This window comes from Amphibalanus amphitrite, unplaced genomic scaffold (genome assembly GCF_019059575.1).
Source record: "Amphibalanus amphitrite isolate SeventyFive unplaced genomic scaffold, NRLGWU_Aamphi_draft 000140F_arrow, whole genome shotgun sequence".
Taxonomy (NCBI): Eukaryota; Metazoa; Arthropoda; class Thecostraca; order Balanomorpha; family Balanidae; genus Amphibalanus; species Amphibalanus amphitrite.
Window position 1 is genome coordinate 688,305 of NW_024881635.1, and position 23,985 is coordinate 712,289.

Here is a 23,985-nt window from a genome sequence, read left to right on the forward strand (position 1 = left end):
CTGTGCCTAGGAAGCCTGGCATGTCTATCAAAACAGCCACCAAGCAACACCTGTTTGCGTGCCGTGACGAGTGAGTTGTGGTGACGTTTGATTTGATTTTATTTTATTTTCCCATTGTTTTGAATGTATCGGTGTAAATGCTCCCTATATCCGTATGCTTGTATTATTGACGTGCGATGGTGAAAAGCCCCTGAGAGCAGTGGACCTTCGTGAATATACATTCTGATTCTGATTCTGATTCCGACATACGCCGAATCGCGATTCCGGCCAAACATGGTGTCGAAAAGTGGGTCACAACAGGTCAAAGGTCATTTGGGTCAGGGTCATGTAGTTTTCAGGGTAGGTATAAAATTGATTAACGCGAGGGTACTGAAAGTTTCGGTGCGATCGCCTGCTTTTTACGCGAGTTTTTCGCAAAAAAAAAAAACGAGGGAGGGTCCGTTTGGCCCCCGCCCCCTATACGGGTGAGGGTTAAGGGGTTTGAGGTGTTCGAGCACCCAGCTATGGTAAACCGAACTCCTGATATGCAAAGCTCTAAGCTCATATAAAATGCATTTCCTTATTCCGATGGATCCATGTCTTCACGTATGTAAGATACTCGACTTACCTGTGCTTGTCGTATTCCTTCAGTGGCAAAAGTAAACCAGAGATGACACCGAAGCTGATTTTAAGTCGCACTCGTTGATCACCCACCGATAACAAAAAGGAAAGAACAGTATAAGACGATATTTCCGCACTCCGATCCGCCGACGGTATCACTCGCCCGGAGGCCCCGTGGCGCGGCGGACAGCCAGCCAGCCAGGCGAGGCCTCCCACCGAGACCGGCACGGCGCACTGCCCCGCACAGAGCTGTCACAAAAACAGGCCTCCAGTAGGAGCGCCAGATTGCCCCACTCACTGCTGCCAGACCGACCGACTAGAAATCCTACCAACTATCACCAGATTCAAAAGGCATTGGACACGCAGCGAAGGACACTCCCGTAATCTAATCTTATATTATTAATAGGTTAGAGATAACAGAAGCTTAACCTTATAAAAAAAAACCTATATAAAAAGCTTGGGGTTTATGAAGCGTCACTTTTCCTGTTGTGAAAAAAACTCGAATGTTAAGTGTTTAAGGCTCACTAGTCACTTAATTATATTAACCGCAATGCCCCTTATCAACCGTAATTTATCAAGACGATGTTATCATAGTGAGCTGCGTATGCAATATGCATGTAGTATGCTTGCATTTCGGGTCGCATTATTATTTTAAATAGATTTACTATTAATACAAATTTCATCTCAAACCATGCCGTCCTTTTATCCTCGATAAACTTTATTGAAACGTTTCAGGTGTCACCATTGCAAAGGTAATAAGACATTAATGTTGAATTATTCGTAATGTGAAGGTTGTACCATTGACACTGTAGAGATTTAACGACAAAGAAACAGAAGAAACTAAAATGTAGGTATGTATTTTTCATATTTCACTGCGGTACCTACTTCACATATGTAGTTATGCATCGTCAATTTGAGCAATTCCGCATGCAAAAAAGTCCGTTTGTTCCTAAAAATGGTTAATGCACGCTTGGTAGGTACAAACATATGCAGATGGTAAAGCTTTTCCTTTCTAAACACATCTGGAACAGCATATCGCTCGTATAAGGCATACGACTACATTTAGATGACAAAATATTATGACTTGAAGTTGAGGCCACACCTGCAGAAAACAAGTTATTTAGCTATAGTGTGCCCGAAAATTACACGAAAGAAGTAAATAACGGAAAATGAAAATGAACCAAAACAATGAATGAAAAATAATCAATATTTACCAATATTTGTCTTACATACCTATACGTATATTGTAAAATATTGTCCAACACCAATTAAGCTGCCGATATATTTATGTATCCCTACGGCATCTTCTATCTGGTGCGTGTCGCCCAATGGCATGTCTCCCATGCCACAGAGTGACCCCGCGCCGCGGCCAGCTCACGGCTGGTTGGGGCAGAGGACAGAGTCGTCGATGTCGGATCCGACCGGTGGCTGGGCCTTCTGCACCAGCATGTAGTCGTACTGTCCTTCCCGGCTGAGGTGGCCCTCGGTGCCCTGTAGAGCCGTCTCCCTGATGAAGCTGCGCACGGCGGCCTCGTCCACCTCGGCCATGTGGAGGTGGCAGCCCCAGGTGGCCAGTGCCAGCGGCTGAACATGGAAACACAGAGCCGTGGCGGTTTTGTAATAACAATAAAAAGGCGGGGATATAATACCTTATTAAAATAAACTATGAAACTATTAAATACATATTATGATAATAGCATATATTATAATAAAGATATAATATAGATGAGGTATGTATGGTTCCAAAATGAGCTTTGCTATGGGCACGCCGATCCTCAATTAACAAATAATTCACAAAAGTTACCAAAAAAGTACCTAGCACCAGTATGCAACCTATACCTACATACTGCCAAACATTTACAAAATTACTCGGCACATTCTTCCCGACGAGCATTCCGTTTTGGGTTATTCAAAGCTGACCAAAAATACGCCTGTCTAAATATTTTTTCGAACGAGGAACTCACCTGTTCCATTGGCAGTTTGTTGTAGGGGGTGATGACGTGTTTGCGGATGCAGCCGCGCACCAGTTGTTTCAATTTGTCCACCTCGGTAGAGTCGGCGCACGGGTGATACAGCATGACAACCGCGCCGTGCTGTCAGCAGACATGAAAGTCGGAACACACAACAGACAGGACGCGGTCTCAACGCAAATATACATCATAAATGCTAATTATGATTCCGTCATGAAATAGGTAATAGAAGGCAGAAGCTGTATACTGTACCTCAATGTTGTGGGTCCAGCGCTGAGGCGGAAGGTATGTGTATTCTCCATACACGGCCCAAAGCGGTCGGTGATTCACCCTGCAATCATGCATACCGTGAGCACACCCGTACTTAAGTATACGGGAAATGGTAAATGTAAGTACCAGGTGCACCCTGTTGGAGCTCCTGGATTTCCATGCTCTGTTGGGGTGGTGGAAGACCTCAAATCTGACTTGGCTCCTGGGCTACGGCCCACGTAACGACACTCAATAAGCGGCGGTCGAAAAAGCGTCTAAAATTACGGGGGAAAATAATTCAGTCATTTCTTTTGTCTGGTCACATGTCAGTTCATCATAGGTCTTCGAAGGTCAAAGACTCCCGATTTCGGCATTTCGTTAGCGTGTGCTCAGACATAAAATAAGGGTAAGCGGCTTAGCATCCAGAGGGAACAATCAACAAATTGACGGTGTCGTGAAAAGAGATTTTTTCTCACTCAGAGTTAGTAAAACATTGATTGAACGACATCGTGTTCCTAACGTTCAGACAGAATCAGACGTGACGAATGAATGAATATTTGACCCAATATGAGTAACATGCAAATTTGATTAAAGACAAAGCCGTTACTTGACTGGAAAGGTCAGCTATTAGTTGGTCGATCTGTATTGTTAGGTCTCAAAAATGACATAACCCTATATTTTCGACATCTTTTTTTACCGAGGATCATGTATTGTATCACACGCACGTTTTCCTACTTACGTAGTTGGAATGGTTTCCGTGTATTCAATGGAGACGTTCATGCAGATATGCTCCGGCTGCAAAGAAAAAAAGCACTACATATTTGTCTATAAAACTAAGACGTATGCTGTAGTTTTGTTGCGCAAAGGCCATTTTGTTCACGGTCTTACTCAGTGGCGGCGGAACACCTCCAATTAACCCGCGCCCCGCTGGGCTATTCAGCCACACTCGCCCTGCTGGGGGGGGGGGGGTGCAGATTTTGCTTAAGTAGGTCAGAGGTCAGGTCAAGGTCAGGTCAAGGGTACAAAATGCAAGTTTCTACAGTATCAGCCTTGCATCGTAGTTGCCGAAGAATGGACTGAGACTGATAGCCCAAAACGTGTTCTTATAGGCTACCAAGACAAGATTTATTGCATACAATGTCATGCAAAGGTCAAGGTCAAGGTCAGTTCAGGTCACCAAATACGAAATATAGAAGAGGGCATGTGCGACACATGTTTTATGGTTTATTTTATTCATAGGATGCTATGGGCAGTGGGCACACTCAATTAGTGATATGGACCACATCTGGATGAATCTCAGGTCGAGGACAGGCCAAGGTCAGGTCAAGTGAGGTCAAATTTGGAAGTTGATTGTTAAGACTAAAAAGGTGTCTATCTGATGCATTTTTTTTTCCACGGCGAATCGAATGGTGCTATTTTTGTTTCCGTATGAGGTCTAAAAGCTCCAAAAAAATCATTATTCGAAAATTGTGTGTGTCGTGACGTCATAAAAGTTTCAATAACTCCCACATTTTTGAATTGATTCTTCTAGAAATTGGTATGTAGGTGTACATAGACCACTTCGCTAACATATATTTCGGTTTTTTCGATAAACACAAAATGTTGGATTTTATATTGAATTTAAAAAACAGTTTTCTTTAGAAAAAAAAATTGGGTCAACTTCCAAAATTTTCCAATAACTTAATAGCCATTTGATAGACCAAGTAGAATCACGTAAAACCCTTTTTGTTACGTCTTGATTCCTTAAAAAATGAAGATGTTAGCGGCGTTTGAAGTTTTACAGCTTTTGAAGAGAAAATGTCGTACCATGACGTCACTTAAACGTCATTTTCTAAAAAAATCGACGGATTTCGCTCAAATTTTTGGAAAACATGTTAAACTGATGTATGATAAGGTACTGAAAGTGTGACGTCGCTGGCCTGGTAAAGTGAAGCTACATCGTATATGTATATACAACCCTCTGCAAACTGCGTGGTAGGCATTCTTTTTTTTTCGACAAAACCAATAACGCGGATACTATGCTATCGGTCACTCGGAAATCGTAACAGCCAGACGCGCGAGACTCCGCACCTTAACCCTCGCATGTGTGCGGCGTTTGCCAGCTTCTAATGTGTAGGGGGGGTGGGTCGGTTGGACCCCCCCTTGCCGTTTGGCCCCTGATCGAGCTAGAGCTTCGCGGAAAAAACGAGCGTGTTGCCCGTGACGAGAGGAAGCTGATGATACCCAATTTTAAGGTCCTAGGTCATTGGGTGACCTTCCAGGTCAGGTCAATGACCCAAAGTCGGGAAAATCGGGACCTGTTAGAAAGTCGTAAAGTGTGGCTGCTAAGGGGTTTTTCGGGGTGCTGATCACGAATATCGTGTTAGTTTTGATCACAGATGATGTCTTTAAGCATTTAGACCAGGTCGGGTCAGGTCAGGTCAGGTCAACCAGTAGGCATCGTGACGGGTATTCGTAGTACGTGTCAACCGCCTCTGACAGCTTCGTAACATGTTACGAAGGCACCGAAACTACTTCGTAAATGTTAAAATGGTTGGTAATTCGAATTCAGCTCCAAAAACTAGCCTAGAAACATGTACAGCTCGAAAAAGTGAGCCGAGGTCACCCGAGGTCACCAAAGGTCAATGACCTGACCTGCCCTTCAGGTGACCTTGACACCCACCCTAATGCATGGAAGCAACATCAAATCACATGTTTGAACGTTTGAAACCACGAAAAGCTTGCAAACGCGCGGCTAATGCGAGCCGACATACGCAGAATCGCGATTCCGGCCAAACATGGTCTCGGAAAAGAGGCCACAGGTCAAAGGTCATTTGGGTCAGGGTCATGAAATTTTCAGGGTAGGTGTAAAATTGATCAATGTGAGGGTACTGAAAGTTTCGTCGCGATCGGTCGCTTTTTACGCGAGTTATTCGCGAAGAACCATGGGGGGGGTCCATCCGACCCCCCCCCCCTACACATGCGAGAGTTAACCCTCACCCGCACATGGAGGAAGGGGCATGGGTGGGGCTTTTCCAGGAAAGTTGGTGGGGCAAAAAGTCGTCAAACCCACAATGTCCGATTATGAAGTTGAATAAAATGCCACACTGAATCAATTCCTATCATTACAGATATAATATTTTGCAATAAACAGACATTCCAAGGCTCTTCAATGCAAAAAATATAAATTATCAAAGCAACAAAATCTTAGAAATCAGCTTAACCCTCGCCGGCACAGGGGGGGGGGTTGATGCAACCCCACCCCCTAAGGTTTTTTCGCGAAAAACTCGCGTAAAAAGCGGCCGATCGCAACGAAGCTTTCAGTACCCTCGCATTGATCAATTTTATACCTACCCTGAAAATTCCATGACCCTGACCCAAATGACCTTTGACCTGTGACCTCTTTTCCGAGACCATGTTTGGCCGGAATCGCGATTCGGCGCATGTCGGCTCTCATTAACCGCGCGTTTGCAAGCTTTTCGTGGTTTCAAACGTTCAAACATGTGATTTGATGTTGTTCCCATACATTAGGGTGGGTGTCAAGGTCACCTGAAGGTCAGGTCAGGTCATTGACCTTTGGTGACCTCGGGTGACCTCGGTTCACTTTTTCGAGTTTTACATGTTTCTAGGCTAGTTTTTGGAGCTGAATTCGAATTTAGCAACCATTTGAACATTTACGAAGTAGTTTTGGTGCCTTCGTAACATGTTACGAAGCTGTCAGAGGCGGTGGACACGTATTACGAATACCCGTCACAACCCCTACCGGTTGACCTGACCTGACCTGACCCGACCTGGTCTAAATGCTTAAAGACATCATCTCTGATCAAAACTAACACGATTTTCGTGATCAGCACCCGGAAAACCACATAGCAGCCACACTTTACGACTTTCTAACAGGTCGCGATTTTCCCGGTTTTCGGGTCATTGACCTGACCTGGAAGGTCACCCGATGACCTAGGACCTTAAAATTGGGTATCATCGGCTTCCTCTCGTGACGGGCAACACGCTCATTTTTCTGCGAAGCTCTAGCTCGATCAGGGGCCAAACGCGAGGGGGTCGTACCAACCCCTCTCCCCCCTTTTGTGCCGTCGAAGGACGCAAAATGGCCTGTGCCGGCGAGGGTTAAAGGTTGTGTGCCCATTGCATGATCTTTGTATTGTAGGTACGCAGTAGCACGGGATAAGACACACCCTCGGGCATACGGCTGAACTGTTTGGAAAAATACATTTTTGAGCTCTTGATCGTAGCAGAAGTCAGTAATTGAGAAAATGGGTAATTTAGAAGAAGACAGAACTGTTCAAGTTAACATTTCAGTCATTTTCATGCTGTCAATCACAAACATCACAACTCGGCCGTATAAGAACTCTCGGTTATGATCAGATTCGAAGCCAACGCCGCCTTCCTTCACAACGCTGTTCCAAGCATGCAACAGCAGTGTTATTGTAGATAAGTAATAAAAAACAACGTAGTGCTGTTGCTTTTATAGCTTCGCAGTAATTATGGACTAAATTTACTTCAAACCGACGAATTTTCGCCGATCATTGTGCGACCACTTACCTGGAAGTCGGCTGGCACCTCGAGGCACATCCTCTCCAGCTTGCTCTCCAGTACCGAGCCGGTGCCGCTGGCTGCGCCCGACTGCTCCGCAGAGCAGGTGTACTCGTCAGCCGAGCCGTCCCAGTCCATCTCCAGGCCAGTCTGCAACGCCGCGCCAGCGACAATAGAACACGGTCGACTTCAAGCGTTAGGTTCGTAAGGCAGCCTTTTGGCAAGGCACTGCAGGACCGATTAAATGCAATAATACATCTGTATCGCTCCAGAGATAGACGTTCAAATAGCTGTATCAGTCTGCAATAGTGAACAAGCGCACTCAAGAGACCGCAGATGACGGTTATATTCAACTATCCATATTTGCAGTCCAAACTATTTGGGCTGCAATGCAAAACTTAACTTGAGGACTGAACTTTATACCGTTTCGTACGTTGATAGGTCTGTTACCTGTTATCTTCTGTTCTCTATCAATCAAAGAAAGTGTCATGCATGAAGTATTTTGAATATTTGAAGAGCATTACAGCTGATTTTAAGCAGAATCCCAAAAGATTTTGGTCATTTTTGAAATGCATTAAAGGCGGTAAAGGTCAGCTCCCTACTTTACTGGATGACGCTGTTGAAGTGTCGGGAGATGTAGAGCGTGCTAATCTACTTAATCGTACATTTGCTGCAAAATTTTCAGATCCAGCTATCGATTGCTTACCAGCTGCGTTTGATTTTGATTTACCAGAATTGCTTACGTTCGAAGTGTCAGCATCTTCAGTTAGCTCCATCATTGATAGTTTAAATGTCCATAAGGCTACTGGGCCAGACGACATTAGTGCTCGTGTGATAAAAGAGTGTTCGGGTCAGCTAGTGTCTCCCCTCACAATTATCTGTATGTTATCTATCGAGCAAGGTACTTTTCCTGAGAAGTGGAAGGAAGCAAACATAGTCCCTGTACTTAAGAAGGGTTCAAGGCGTCTTCCCACAAACTATAGAGCAGTTTCAATAACTTCGTTTTTTGGCAAGATACTTGAGAAAGTAGTGCGTGATACTTTATTTACTCATGTCCAATCTGTCCTTTCTGAATGCCAACACGGATTTATACCAGGACGATCATGTGAAACGAATCTAGCCTGCCTTTTGAGTACTGCATGTGATTCCTGAGACAATGGCAAGCAAACGGATATTATTTACACAGACTTTTCCTCAGCTTTTCAAAGCGTGAGCCATCAGCTGCTCATTCACAAACTTCAAAAATCGTATGGTGTCGGCGGACTAGCACTTAAATGGTGTTCGTCTTTTCTTTCACAGCGTAAGCAGAGAGTAGTTGTAAATGGCAAATGTTCTGAATGGCAGAATGTTATTTCGGGTACCCCAGAGGGCAGTATTATTTCACCTTTGTTTTTTGCTCTTTTTATTAATGACTTTCCACGAATGGTTCAAACCAACTGTCTCATGTTTGCAGACGATATAAAGTTATTTTCAGTGATATCAGAACAGAATGATACCACATTGTTACAAAATGATCTAACACAACTTTATAACTGGTCCAAAAGCTGGAAACTCAAGCTTAATGCTGATAAATGCAAGTCATTTAGGGTAACCCTCAGACGTGATCCCATTGTTTATAGTTATATGATTAATGGGACCTGTCTGGAAAACGTTGAAACCATTCGGGATTTGGGTGTTGTTTTGGATACCAAATTGACTTTCAGCAAACATATAGACACAACAGTATCAAAAGCTAACAGAGTCATGGGTCTCATCATGAGATCGATGCAAACCGGTCACAAGGTCAAAACATTTAGCTGGAAGCCCATTTTAACAGCATATTATGGTAACGTTAGAGCAATTCTCGAGTATTGTTGTGTTATTTGGGGAGGTGCCGCAAAAACGTACCTGGACAGAATCGAAAGGGTGCAACAACGTTTCTTATATTGGCTATATTGTTATACTCGATGTCAAGACTCACCATCAGCTATTGATTACAGTGACTTGCTGCGATTATTTGGCGTCGCATGTCTAGAGAATAGGCGTCGACAATATGACATTATGTTTGTTGCCAAATTGTATAAAAATCATACTGATTGTGCAGCCCTTTTAGCCCATTTCCCTCTATTTATCGCGCCAAGGGCAACGAGAAACACCGAACAAGCACGTGGTGTCTTTCATGTTCCATTTGCGAGAGTAGACGCGGTACAAAGGTCACTTTTTGTTAGAGCACCATCGTTTGTTAATAAGTTTTTGTTTCAGTGTACTGATGCTGATGTATTCCATGACTCTTTAAGGGAACTTAGGGCCAATGTGTCAACATATGTAAAAGAATTGTAAAATTGTATCGTAGTTGCAATGTTTTTGTCCCAGTGTTTGTGTGTAACATTTGACTGATTTTGAGTGCTTGGACATTAAATGGGCCCACGTATGCCTGTTGTCCTTGACCCCAAATAAATAAATAAATAAAATAAAATAAATAAAGGAATCGTATTATGGAAACTAGCGACAGGCAAACAAATGCAATAGACGGCCAAAATACTGTGTCTTATGTCTATCTTTAGGTAAGACAGTGGTCCAGTGTGTGTACTTAAGCCCGACATACCTGAGCGTCATCGCAGTCGGCAGATGACACGCCCATCGCGGCTCTCATCTGACCCGCATCCCCATGGCGCATGAGTTGACCGACACAGCGGGAGACCCCGAGCGCCAGCAGCAGCGCCGACAGAGGCAGAAGCGAGACCACCCTCATGGTGACTGTGACAGCGTCGGTTCGGGACTGTCACCCCGCCGGACACCTTTTATACAATTTACAGTAGTGGAGCGACCGGCAGCTGTGCCAGCCCGCCCGCCAATCACCGCGTTACACAGCGATGCGACTCCCCGATGGATAGCTACGCTCTTCCGTATTGGTGCCCTGTGTAAAACCGAGGAAATGGAGTTGACACACTTGTGCTGGGCACCACCTTGAAACGCAACTGTGTAAACAGACGAAACTGACGCGACTTTAAAGCCAAGTAGCACACCAAAAAAGGTTATACACAAGTTAAAACCTAGGATAGGAAGGCCTCTTAACCCGCGCCCCGTAGGGCTACCGGCGGACCCTACCACCCGTAGGGGGGGGGGGGCCGTATCGGCCCCCCCTAAGATCTCGGAAAGTTACCGGCCGATTTTCAAAATTCAAACGGCGTTCGATAGCCCCACCCGGGAACTACCTTGTGACCAAATTTCATTGACCTAGGTCAAACCGATGACGTCACAGGTCAGGTCAAAGGTCAGATTTTCACCGTTCACAGGCAATTCAAGAAATGTGCTGTGAAAGCGAGTAAATTGGTAATTTATTGAAAACCATCGATGGTACATTGTTCGTCAAACACATACTTTGCTATCTGAGGTCACTGATACCAGGTCAGGTCACAGCGAGGTCAGGTCACCGGGGGTCACAATATGAATGTGTCGTGTGATACATGTTTTATGGTCCATTTTACATGACAAATGCGATTATGTGGGTTAGGCAGCCTTTGGGGCCAGCCTAGGTCACGTTTTTGTGAAGGTCAGGTCAAGGTCAGGTCAAATTAGGTCAAATTTCAAAGTTGATATTTTTGCATAAAATGGGTATCGATTCGATGCAGCTCGTCACGGGGAGTCTAATGGTGGTCTTCGTTTTGCTCTACGAGTTCTAGAATTGCCAAAAATTGAGTTTGAAAATTTGACGTCATCATTTTTGAACAGTTTTTTTCGCTATAACTTGGCCAAAAAACGAGGTATCGATCTGAAATTTGGTATGTAGATAGAAGACGGTAGGCACTATCACATATATTCCGGTTTTTTCGAAACTCAAAAAACTTTTTGGATTTTTTGGCAAATATATCCAAAAAAATGTTTTTTTTGATTTTTGGGGGTCAAAACTCAAAAATTTCAAAAATTCGAGATAACAGTTTTGTAGCCCTGTTAATTCTACACCTTTTATGTCTTGATCATTTTTCTGTATCTTCAAAGCTGTAGTCCTGACAGGTCTTCTCGCGAAGGTCTTTTTTCGGTCGAAAATGACAGAACATGACGTCACTCTGACGTCATTTGTGGCCAACCTATCATAGCCTTTGGAAAAATTTTTGGTCACAATGTGTAAAATTGATGCCCGGAGGGGTCCTTAAGTTTGGTGGCGATATCTCCAGCCGTTTAGGAGATATCGACCGAAAAGAACAGGGGGGGCCGTTTCGGCCCCCCCCCCCTACGGGGCGCGGGTTAAGCTGCACATCATTCGTCGTCACCACATGTCGATGGTTATAGGCATTATTTCATATTTGTTGCAGTCGTCTCATTTCTCCCTTATCACCAGTTTTATTTCAAAGCTTACTAAACAAATTCATTTTATCTTATTCTATTTCATTTAATGTATCGTCCTAAGGGCTCAGATAGCCGTAGTTAATGACGAATTCATGCGCCTAAACGCCCAGCAGTTTTTGACAAAGGTAAAATAAATAAAAACGGTAGGCTGCAGACATTAGCCGTTTTCACGACAGCCATCTGGTACACATTTGGTGCAGATTAGGTGGAAATTTGGTGCAGTTTTGGTCAAATAAGTTTCAGTGTATCTTAAAAATTACCAGTTTGGGCTGCACAGATGCTTAGGAATAGCCTCATTTTCAAATTATCAGACATTATTTTATGTTTTCAAATATAACCTTATGTTCAATGATTGCGAAATGCAAAAGGTTCCAAAATTAATTACAAAATGAATATATTTCGGACACTGTCCTTCTTCAGTTCAGAATTGCAAATTAAATCATTTAGTCACAACAGCGCCAGAATATGTCGATAACAGCTAAGTTAGGAAGTCTCACATTGGTAAATTCTCGCGCAAAATAGACAACCATCTTACAGTTGAAATGTTCACAAGGTACCCTTTCATATAAATACATGCCCAGCAAACATGCCCACATGGTTCCCATATGGGACCCACATGGGCCCCCACCTCTTCCATATGGGTCCCACATGGGAATGGCAGTGGGTGACACGTGGGACCCATACGGGCCAGCCCACGTAGGCCCCATATGGAACCCACGCGGCGCCCACATGGGACCCATATGGGTAGCCCATCTGTAGCCCATGTCCCACGTGGGCCCATCTGGCCCATGCTCACCCCATATGGGACCCACATGGGATGCCCATCTCCAGCCCACATGCGTTTGGCCCATCTGGCCCATTTTTATCCCATATGGGGCCCATATGGGTAGCCCATCTGTAGCCCATGTCCCACGTGGGCCCATCTGGCCCATGTTCACCCCATATGGGACCCATGTGGGCATGTTTGCTGGGTGTATAATACATGTGTCCACAATTTACACATTAATTCATCCCTATCATCTATCAATCATTAGACCACAAGCATCTAGTCGTCTATTCAACCATCGAGCCATGCAATCAGTCAAACATCCAACCATCCATGTACTCACACATCACTCAGCTATAGATAATTAGACAATCAAAACATCAAAGGCCACCATCTTACATCAAAGAGCATAAGTACTTTACCATTAAACCATTCATTCAAACCTCGAAACAATACTCAATCGTTCAATCATTCATGTTCATCCATACATTCATACATTCATTCATTCATTCATTCATTCATTCATTTATAGGGTAATATGGTATAGGGTATTAATGGTATAGGGATTTAAAGGGTAACGAGTCATAGACCCAGGGAAAGAAATGAGGAACTGATCCTGTCCTGTAGTACTCTAGCATTTACAACTTCTTAGGTGTTGTTTTTATCCGCTGGGACTGAGAGCGTGAGATGATGTTTTTCGTACTCCACCGTAGATGGGTAGCCATACGGCTTCCACAGTTGACAGTGATGACATCAGTCATCTTTTGCAAGCTCGTTAAAGATTTGGGCTGTAGGGGGACTCGAACCCCAAGCCTTTGGATTAGCGCTCCAATGCTCTACCTTTGAGCTATACAGACCAAGTGCTTAAACGAGCTTTCTGCCAAGTTTTATGCGGATCATTCTTAGGTGTTGTTTTTATCCGCTGGGACTGAGAGCGTGAGATGATGTTTTTCGTACTCCAGCGTAGATGGGTAGCCATACGGCTTGACAGTGACAGTGATGACATCAGTCATCTTTTGCAAGCTCGTTAAATATTTGGGCTGTACGGGGACTCGAACCCCGGGCCTTTGGATTAGCGCTCCAATGCTCTACCTCTGAGCTATACAGACCAAGTATAGCTCAGAGGTAGAGCATTGGAGCGCTAATCCAAAGGCCAGGGGTTCGAGTCCCCGTACAGCCCAAATATTTAACGAGCTTGCAAAAGATGACTGATGTCATCACTGTCAACTGTGGAAGCCGTATGGCTACCCATCTACGCTGGAGTACGAAAAACATCATCTCACGCTCTCAGTCCCAGCGGATAAAAACAACACCTAAGAATGATCCGCATTTCTTGGCAGAAAGCTCGTTAAAGCACTTGGTCTGTATAGCTCAGAGGTAGAGCATTGGAGCGCTAATCCAAAGGCCCGGGGTTCGAGTCCCCGTACAGCCCAAATCTTTAACGAGCTTGCAAAAGATGACTGATGTCATCACTGTCAACTGTGGAAGCCGTATGGCTATTGGCTACCCATCTACGCTTGAGTACGAAAAACATCATCTCATTTACAACTTCGCTATTGTAACGTCTTCTGTTCTGATGCCTTTGCCACTGATTCACTGATCATGTGTGTATTACTGACAAGTGGCTTTTATATTCAACCATATTGATGAATGGTATGTGAGAAAATGAATGAATGAAGGACTGAATAATTGGATGATTGTATGAATGAATGAATGAATGAATGAATGAATGTATGAATGTATGGATGAACATGAATGATTGAACGATTGAGTATTGTTTCGAGGTTTGAATGAATGGTTTAACCCTATTCCTGGCGGGCTCCGCCGGGACAAGAAACTGGCGGGGGGGCCGATTCGGCCCCCCCCCCCTGAGATCTCGAGAACGAAGCAAGATAGCGACAAGCGGTAAACGGCATCGGATACGCATGGACAAGGTCTACAATTTTTACTAAGGTCATTTTCAGGTCAGGTCAAAGATGACGTCACAGGGGTCGAAAAAGTCAAAATGGCGGCGCTAGATATGGAGAGAGTTTTTCTCGAATAACTTTCGAATTAGTCAAGATAGGAACAAACTAAGGGCATCATCGTGATCCTCTCGTCAATCCGCATCGAATGATATATATGTTGACCTCGAAAGGTCAAGGTCAAAAATTGACCTCAGGTCACGTGACCTCGAGGTCATCATGTATATCATTCGATGCGTCTTGACGAGCTGAACACAATGAGACCATCCACGCGTCCGTATCTTGTTCCTGTACGGAGTTATTGGCCAAAAACCTTTGGTGACCTTTGATGACGTCACATGACCTCACAGCTGCCCAACAGCAAAACAGACCTCAAGGTAGTGAAGGTTGATCGTATATGAAGTCATGTATGGTATATGGGGCCATTCCGACCCGTTTTAGTGGTAAAAACAGGGAGTTGATTTTTCCCCCATTGACTTATAATGGGGAGGTCGCGAAACTGACCTGACCTTAGGTCACCGATATCAAAATTCCGAGATATACAAATTGCACATACTGGTACCCTAACTAAAGCCTGAAGAGAAGAAATTGATCGGTCAAAAACTCTAGCTCTGGCGTGATTGCAAACTTTTCTGAGGTAGGGCCACCAAACCGCCTCTGGTGACCTGACCTGAGGTCAGATCAACTCAAAATTTTCAGACATGTTGCGTAGAAGCCTTATAGGAAAAGTCAGAAAATTTGAGCTTCCTAGCTCAACGCGTTTGGGAGAAATAACCAAAAAACCTCAGGGGGGGGGGGGCTCCTGAGGCCCCCCCCCGCCAGGAATAGGGTTAATGGTAAAGTAAATCCCTTGACTAAAAAATCCCTTGACTAAAAAACAGTTAGAAGAGAGCACCACTATCCTCTGCTCAACGACCAACCGGAGACGTCTGGGTGCGCTAGAAGGAGCCTACATCAGACACAGGAACCCAGACATCAACCGCCAGTACAAATTTAAAGTATACCTTAGTTTGTTTGATGGCCCCAGACTTGTGTAAAATAGCTAGTGCTAGATTATGTGTGATCCTTTTCCAAAAGTCACCATGTTTCGTCATTCACGTGTACTATTGTTATTTTTGTGTCGCTGTGTCACTTAAAGTTTGAATCGAATTTCGTCATCTGTAGTGTATAATCGTTTCACTGGTATTCTATAATTTTGCACTGTTATATCTACCAATATGGTGACCTAATATTTAACGTCTTTGCCATGTTGCAATGTCCTAACTTATAATTGTATCTTGCGCAACATAGTCTCGCTGAGGATGATATAGGGAGTATATCGAAACCGGTCCGAAAAAATGTATGTAACTTGGAATGTGTTTTTACTTGCTATCATGAATTCTATCTTCAGTAGAGTATCGATCCAAGAAAAGAAGGCGATAAGAAAACTAGAATCCATTGGAAAAGACTTAATCAGGACAAATGCTGCTGTTACATTTAACCAGATCTGCATCGAAAACAACTTGCTTCCCAAGTTTACGAATGGTAAAGTACTTATGCTCTTTGATGTAAGATGGTGGCCTTTGATGACTTGATTGTCTAATTATCTATAGCTGAGTGATGTGTGAGTACATGGATGGTTGGATGTTTGACTGATTGCATGGCTCGATGGTTGAATAGACGACTAGATGCTTGTGGTCTAGTGATTGATAGATGATAGGGATGAATTAATGTGTAAATTGTGGACACATGTATTATATTTATATGAAAGGGTACCTTGTGAACATTTCAACTGTAAGATGGTTGTCTATTTTGCGCGAGAATTTACCAATGTGAGACTTCCTAACTTAGCTGTTATCGACATGTTCTGGCGCTGTTGTGACTAAATGATTTAATTTGCAATTCTGAACTGAAGAAGGACAGTGTCCGAAATATATTCACTTTGTAATTAATTTTGGAACCTTTTGCATTTCGCAATCATTGAACATAAGGTTATATTTGAAAACATATATATATATATATGTCATAATGCTGTTCATACAAGTACTTCGCCATTTACTTGACATTATTTTATATTAAAACACTGAAATAAATTCATGATACGAAGATGTTTATCGTAGAAGAGAGTTGGTGTAGAGTTGGTTAAATCAGGTGCATTCGCCAGATAGCCCGTCATGAAAGTGGCTATTGCTAGGTCGTTCAATAAGTAAGGTAAAATCACACGTATTTCAGTCCACATTTGATGCAACGACACAAAGCTACCAACATATGTTCATTGAAATATCGTCTACAAATTGGCTATAAGCATTTGTTAGCAGGTCTCTTCGGACAGCTTCCCAAGCCTTCGGAACTGGCACCTACATCCAATCATCACCGTTCAGGCGTACGCGCTTACCCCAGCACTCCACCCGGCGTTGAAATCCTGTTTGGAAAACTCCTTATTGCTATTCCAAAGCCATGTCTTGATTATTTTATCGATTGCCTGATCAGTTAACCCGCGCGGGGCTGGGGGGGTAAATTTTACCCCCCCTCGCGAATTTTTGCGATATCTCAAAAACGGCGGCGCGCAGCGCCGCCAAACTTTCAGTACCTTTTCTTACATCAATTTGACACGTTCCCTGAAAATTTGAGCGAAATCCGTCGGAAAATTTTTGAGAAATTGACGTTTTAGTGACGTCATGTTCGCCATTTTCGCCTCAAAAACGGCAAAAGTTCAAACGCCGCTAACATCTTCATTTTTAAAGGAATCAAAACGTAACAAAAAAGGTTATACGTAATTTTACTTTGTCTATCAAATGGCTATCTCGGTTTTTTGAAAATTTTGGATTTTGGCCTAAATTTTTTCAAAAAACTGACTTTTTTGGGAAAATCATTATAAAATCCAACATTTTGAGTCTATCGAAAAAACCGGAATATATGTCAGAGAAGTGGTCTATGTGCACCTACATACCAAATTTTAGAAGAATCGGTTCAAAAATGTGGGAGTTATTCAAAATTTTATGACGTCACGACACACAAATTTTTTGAAAAATGACTTTTTTGGAAGTTCTAGACCTTGTACGGAAACAAAAATAGCACCATTCGATTCGCCGTGAAAAACTGCATCAGATAGACACCTTTTTAGGCCTTAACAACCAACTTCAAAATTTGACCTTACTTGACCTGACCTTGACCTGACCTCGACCTGAAATTCATCCAGAGGTGGTCCATATCACTTATTGAGTGTGCCTATTGAATTCTATGAGTAAAATGACCCATAAAACATGTGTCGCACATGCCCTTTACTATATTTTGTTTTTTGGTGACCTGACCTGAACTGACCTGACCTTGACCTTGACCTCTGAATGATATTGTATGCAACGAATATTGTCTTGGTAGCCTAAGAACACGTTTTGGGCGATCAGTCTCAGTCCATGACTCCATTCTTCGGCAACTACGGTGCAAGGCCGATACTGTAGAAACTTGCAATTTGTACCCTTGACCTGACCTTGACCTTGACCTCAAACTTTAAATTAAGTACATGTTTTTAGTAGTTCGTGATGAGAGCTTTCGATTGGCGTTTGAATTTTCCAAATCGGACCATTAGTTCGGGAGATAACAGGGGGGGGGGTAAAATTTACCCCCCCCCCCAGCCCCGCGCGTTCGGCTGGAGACCCCAGCCCCGCGCGGGTTAAGATTCCGGTGATCCAAACAGGTTCAAGTGGGACGGCGCCAGATCACGGCTGTACTTCAGCTTTCCTGTATCTGCTAAAGCAAAGCCGATCCCACACTGATGTCTCGCTGGGCGTCCTTCTGTTGTTCAGTGAGCTCTTTGGCTTTATTAACCTCGTGATGACCTTGTAAATATCAAGCATATCTGATGATGCCTAGAACTGTTCCGACATAACACTTCACTCTGTTAAAGGGACCCTCCCACCTTCAAAAAAGTTTATGAATTGGCATGAAAGTGATGTCGCTCGGTTCAGAAAGAGCGAAAACGAATATCTACCAAATTTCACCGAAAAATATTCACCGGTTTTCAAGATATTAGACTTTTACTTTTGTTTACCTTTTGGGATCTCCGCTATTCCTAGCGACTTTATTTGTAAGCAATAGTTTGGCAGCTGAAAGTGCGGCACTTGTTGCGCGCAAAGCAGCATATACCACCGCGTGCTACAAAACGTTTTAGTTTAGTCAAACATTTAAAAATCGTTAGATATCTGCGCTGACGTCACACATTCAGAGGGGTATTCCTATGCATTAGCCCCTCTGAATCAAAATGCTGCAATTTTGAAATTCAATATTTCCGATTCAAGGCATTTCTCGATGTTGTGAGTGCCGAAACCGGTAATTGTGAGCCAGGGACCCCATTTTGGCTATCTCAACTCAAATCTAATGTTAAGGTGGGAGGGTCCCTTTAATGAAAGCAGTCACACAGATGCTTCGGGTCTCCATAATCAGCTCCCCGACTTTACAGATTGTGCCAAGTCCAGAGAGGCCTGCGGGCAAAAGTCTACCCTGCTCTAGAACTTTGTCTCTTACACTGCTGTGTTCTTGTTGAAATCGTACATGCCAGCTGTTCACCAGCAAGCATTGCTAATGGCAATAGCGTCATCGGGTCAACTCACTCATTTTGAGGTGAATTTTGGCTCGCGTGACAAACCGGGGATTTTTAGAACGGAACTCTGCTGCATCAATGTTTTCACATCGACCGTGTTCGGACAATGAGCTAAACTCCCAAAAACAGTTTCGAAGGTTGTGTAGAAAATTGTTCAAAGATTCAGATGGCCATATTTGATTTTGCTTGAATTCCTCATATAAATGAACTATGGTACATTTTACCTTACTTATTGAACGACCTAAGTACATTCCTGTTGCGCTTGGTTTGTTTGCTGCTTACGAGCCAACACATATCCTTGCATGTGGGCTCGGTCTTTTTACGCATTGATTGAGGCTTATTATAGCAATTTTTAACGATTCAACAATTTTTAGATTTAGAGGTTTTAATGACGTCGTTATGTTTAACCCTCGCACGACCAGGCCATTTCTCATAACACGAACGACCAGGGGGGGGGGTTGTTACGACCCCCCCCCCCCTGGCGTTTCGAAACGGAAGGTCGTAGAGCTTAGCGGAAAAGACCAACGGATTGCTCTCAACGAGATCTCGCGATTGGTGGTATATTTTTTGGTCCTAGGTCAACATTTGACCTACTTCGGAAAAATAGACTTTTTTCAACTTTCGGCGGCGATTGCGGCAAAACGGTGGGAGATATCGACTTGAAACCTTCACTATCGTGTTCCTTGATCAATTCTCTATCGTTTGGTATGTATTTCGTTTCCCTAGCTCTAAAAATGGCGCGTTGGGAGCGCCGGAAGTCGGCAAGGTCACAGTCGGCGGCAGAAATTCGAAAAATCAAAATTTAAATTTTTGAAATCTGATTGTATTTTTGGATTTGGGAGGTCCATTTGCTCCCTGTAGAAGCTAATATTGCTGCATATTCCCATTGAGGTGACAAGAATTAGCAAAATAGTGGTTCGGGCGCTTTTCAAAAATAGTACCGGACGCTGTTCCTCTTGTGACGTCATAGCTCCGTGACCTGACCTGACCCGGTCAAATTTCTTATACCATATGATAGCCAATACCTGCCCCAACATGCATGGGAAGTTTCATCACGATCCATCAACCGATGTCCGTACCACCGGCAGGAAACCTCGGGCGTTGGCACTCAGTTTGTGAAAATCCGGCCGGAGGCTGTACCTCTTATGACGTCATAACTCCGTGACCTGACATGACCCGATCAATTTTTTTTCGGCAAAAGATGCGCAAAGGTTGCCCCATAAGGTACCCAAAATTTGGCGGCGCTGCGCGCCGCCGTTTTTGCACTATTTCCGAAAAACCTCAGGGGGGGGGTTGATACAACCCCCCCCCTAGGCGTTCTAGGGTTAAGTTATCGACAAAAATGGCATGTACTTGAAGAAAAAACAAATCATATTGAGAAAAAAAATATACCTTTATAGCTAGGTATATACACAGGTGGGAAAGCCGTTAGTCTGACAATGTCTTGTTGAATCAAATACCTATCTTTGGTTTTTTTATTTTCCTTCCATTTTTCCCAAAATACTGATCCGAATCCTGGCCATTTTTCGTAGTTTCTTCACGGTCACAATGCTGGTATCTGTTGAGGTGATTTTTTACACAAAATATAGGTACTTGTATGATGGAATGGTTGTAGGTACCATTCGAGTTTTACGCCTAAACATATCCCATAAAACGTGTGTCATTTACCTCAAATACAAACTATAATTATGGGGTTAAGATATCCTTAAAGTTTGATCTGACCTCGACTTTGGTCTGATAGCTTACTGATGCTTGCATGAACATGACGCTCGTAAAGGGAAGATTCTACGCAATCCGAACAGATTTTATGGCCAGTATAACGCCTTTTGGGGCGTCTAACGGAGCGAGCGAGAGGGTGGGCCTTGCACGTGCGCAATTGCGAGGGGGTACCTCCAACTGACTTGTGCATGGCACCCTACTAACCGGTCTCTAGCGATGTGCCAAATTTGGGCACAATCGGCCCAGCCGTTCTCGAGATCTGGAAGCGGCACTCTGCACGTGCGCACGTGCAAAATGGGTCCCAACTGACTTGTGCACGGCACCCTACTAACCGGTCCCTAACTGTGTACCAAATTTGAGGGTAATTGGTCGAGCCGTTCTCGAGATCTGGAAACGACCCCTGCACGTGCGCACGTGCAGCAGCGCCCCAACTCTGGCACATGGATATGCAGTGCCTAGTGGGTGCCTACCTACATGCCAACTTTCAGCGCAATCGGCCAAGTAGTTACTGAGATATTGCAACAATTACAAAACGGACATCTCTTCGTTTTGCACGTGGCACGTGCATAAGGGGTCACCCACATGCATCAGGAATAGTCCAATACTTGGTAGAAGGAATGAAGCTACCCTACAAAAATTACCGCGTGTAAATCGGTCAAGTGGTTGCTGAGATATAAGCCTAGCAAAAGCGTGACCACGGCCGGCCGGCCGGCCGGCCGCTCATGCTCAGAAATTTCCGTTAATCTAAGGAAAGACTACGCTCGCTTCGCTCGCTCCGTAACGAGACATGTCCAGCGCGAAGTCCCATGAGCACTTGATACTGGAAGTCCGATTTAGAGTGTTTGACCTGACCTTGACCCCAACTGTGCTAAATGCCAGCTTTCTACCTGCTGCTCTCCCCCCTCCCCCGGGTTAATATTGCAATGCAAAAGCAAATTATGGTCTCAGCGCAGGCTGAGCTGAGCAGCGCATACCAATGCGTCTCAATCCATAGGTCGCCAGCGAGTTTAGCACTCCCGTATTTCATCTGCGTCTGAGAAGCGTCATGATTGGGTAAATACATATATGTAGGTACCTAATATATCTCTCACACTTTTAGGAGGCTCCGATGAACACCCTTGTTTTTTGCATGAACTCACAAGTCATGAGCTTGAGCAAAGCGGTCGATCGCGACGCAACTCTCACCCGACCTACTCCAAAGCATGAATGCGTCGTCTTTGTTCGAAACCAATATCAAATTGGAAATAAAGGGCATCGAAAACCCTACATCTGCCTACCTTTGAGAAACACCTGGCAGGTCCCGATTTTTGCAACCTTTGGGTCAGTGTCCAGACCTGGAAGGTCAGCTGATAACCTATTACCTTAAAATTAATAACCAGTAAAACGCCTTTTGGGCGAAGAACGAGCGAGCGAGATAGTGAGCCCTGCACGTGCGAAAGGGCGAGAGGATACTTCCAACGGGCTTGTGCAAAGCACCCTTCTAACCGGTCGCTAGCGGTGTGCCAAATTTGAACGCAATCGGCCCAGCCGTTCCTGAGATCTGGAAGCGGCATTCTGCACGTGCGCACGTGCAAACGGAGTCCAAAATGACTTTTGCACGGCACCCTACTAACCGGTCCCCAACCGTGTACCAAATTTGAGCGCAATCGGCCCAGCCGTTCTCGAGATCTAGAAACGCCCCCTGCACGTGCGCATGTGCAGTAGCACTCTAACCGCAACACATGGCAATGCATTGCCTGGTGGGTGCCTACCTGTATGCCAAGTTTCAGCAACATCGCCCCAGTAATTACCGAGTTACTGAAATGGGAACAAATTTGGCACCTCTTCTTTTTGCATTTTGCACGTGCAGTGGGGGTCACTCACATAGATCAAGAGTATCCGACCTTTAATAGAAGGGATGCAGCTACCCTATAAAAATTACCGCAAGACAATCGCCCAAGCCGCTGCTGAGTGCTGAGATATGGGCCTCTCAAAATCACTACTTTTGCAAAACTGCTTGAACACCCTTGACTTTTCACGTGGCACGTGCCACGAAGGTCACTGAGATGTATCAAAAGTAGTCAATTACGGGGTAGAAGGGATGGGGCTATCCAGCAAAAAAGACCGCAGGCCAATCGGTCCAGCGGTTGCTGAGATATAAGCCTCTCAAAAGCGTTACAGGCCAGGCCGGGCCAGGCCGGGCCAGGCCGGGCCGCTCATACTGAGATTTTTCCTGTATGTTTGATGCAGTCTTGCAATGCAATCCAGCCATCCAAGAAACTTTGCGCGAGACGTTTTCTTGGATGGTTTTCTTGGATAGCTTGATTTCATCGAGGGCTTCTGTTTTAAAGAAAATTTGTAAGCTTTGCTGCACTGTTCAGTAATTAGAACTGCCAGTATTTCAGTACCTAACGTGTAGTTAATGTTACTGTATTTTATTTATGCATATTTCGGCCTTTTTTAAGCAGATAACGAGCGATATTAAGAAACATACAGGAAATAATATCTAGGACTCTACCGCGACGAAATATTTCTATCTCGAGTTTTCAAAGAATTTCATGCACTCGGCCAAGGCCTCGTGCATGAAATCCTTTGAAAACTCTCGATAGTAATATTTCGTTTTCGCGGTATCGTCCAAGAATGTATATTCCGTTATATTGGAAAGACTTCGCTTCGCTCGCTGTGCTCGCTCGCTCGTAATCATCGACTTCCTCTCGTCACGCAACATGCTAGTTTTTTCAACAAACTCTAACAAACAACAACAACAACAACTCACTAACTCAAACTCAACTCAAACAAACAACTCAACAAGAAACTTCAGGGGCCAATTGGTTATAGGGGAGGGGGTCCAACTCCCCCCCCCCGCATCCCCCACCGCTAGCGGCTGGCAAAACACCATGAAGAGGTGCTGGCGAGGGGTGTAGCATCACCTGGTTAAACAGTGCCACGCTCGTTTAAACTGAACTTTCCGAGCCGCATATGATGCTGCCGTCTGCGGTTGTTGCGTTTGGCGATCCGCCGATAGAGAGCACGTGTTCAGATAGACGTAACATGTGCGATCCGAGACGAAATTTGCACAAGTGCGGTGCACGTCGGTAGAACTAGAAATGACGATAGGGTGCGTGGCCGATCAAATGGCTCCCGTACACCTATACAGTTATGTAGGTACCTACATACTCTGCTTGTCCACGATCCAAGACGACATGTTTAGAAACGAAGCGTGCAGAGCAAATTTGGATGGACGGACCCAACGGCCAACGCTGGACCAGGGTTATTTATTCCTTACGAACACCTATAAGGTATTTTTAC

General features: G+C 44.3%; 3 protein-coding genes across 5 annotated transcripts in view; 1 reads left to right on the plus strand and 2 right to left on the minus strand.

The window, feature by feature from the left end:
* The window catches only part of LOC122382488 (medium-chain acyl-CoA ligase ACSF2, mitochondrial-like), a 76,826-nt gene extending 75,969 nt beyond the window's left edge, over positions 1 to 857 (minus strand). For 2 of the 3 annotated variants that reach the window (XM_043367878.1, XM_043367877.1), the window contains exon 1: positions 608 to 844. The gene's annotated coding sequence lies outside the window, so the exon portion shown is untranslated. Of the gene's footprint in view, positions 1 to 607 lie in introns of all 3 variants that reach the window. The other variant, XM_043367876.1, reaches the window with a different exon arrangement.
* Positions 858 to 1,297: 440 nt separating this feature from the next.
* LOC122382459 lies at positions 1,298 to 10,237 on the minus strand. Its single transcript, XM_043367813.1, has 6 exons — positions 9,931 to 10,237; positions 7,356 to 7,496; positions 3,559 to 3,614; positions 2,823 to 2,901; positions 2,565 to 2,693; positions 1,298 to 2,184 (listed from the first exon to the last, which is right to left on the minus strand). The coding sequence occupies exons 1-6, from the start codon at positions 10,075 to 10,077 to the stop codon at positions 1,975 to 1,977; spliced, it is 762 nt and encodes a 253-aa protein (XP_043223748.1). The 5' UTR covers positions 10,078 to 10,237; the 3' UTR covers positions 1,298 to 1,974.
* A 5,311-nt stretch (positions 10,238 to 15,548) lies between these two features.
* Positions 15,549 to 23,985, plus strand: part of LOC122382457 (3-ketoacyl-CoA thiolase, mitochondrial-like) — a 38,674-nt gene continuing 30,237 nt past the window's right edge. Inside the window, exon 1 of the mRNA XM_043367804.1 lies at positions 15,549 to 15,926. The gene's annotated coding sequence lies outside the window, so the exon portion shown is untranslated. The remainder of the gene's footprint in view (positions 15,927 to 23,985) is intronic.

Coding starts and splice junctions, on each gene's coding strand:
- LOC122382459 (XM_043367813.1), bottom strand. CDS start 10,077: ATGAGGGTGGTCTCGCTTCTGCCTCTGTCGGCGCTGCTGCTGGCGCTC. Junction 7,497..9,930: donor CCGACTGCGATGACGCTCAG/GTATGTCGGGCT, acceptor GCGGCGTTGCAG/ACTGGCCTGGAGATGGACTG. Junction 2,902..3,558: donor ACGGAAACCATTCCAACTAC/GTAAGTAGGAAA, acceptor GCATGATTGCAG/GGTGAATCACCGACCGCTTT.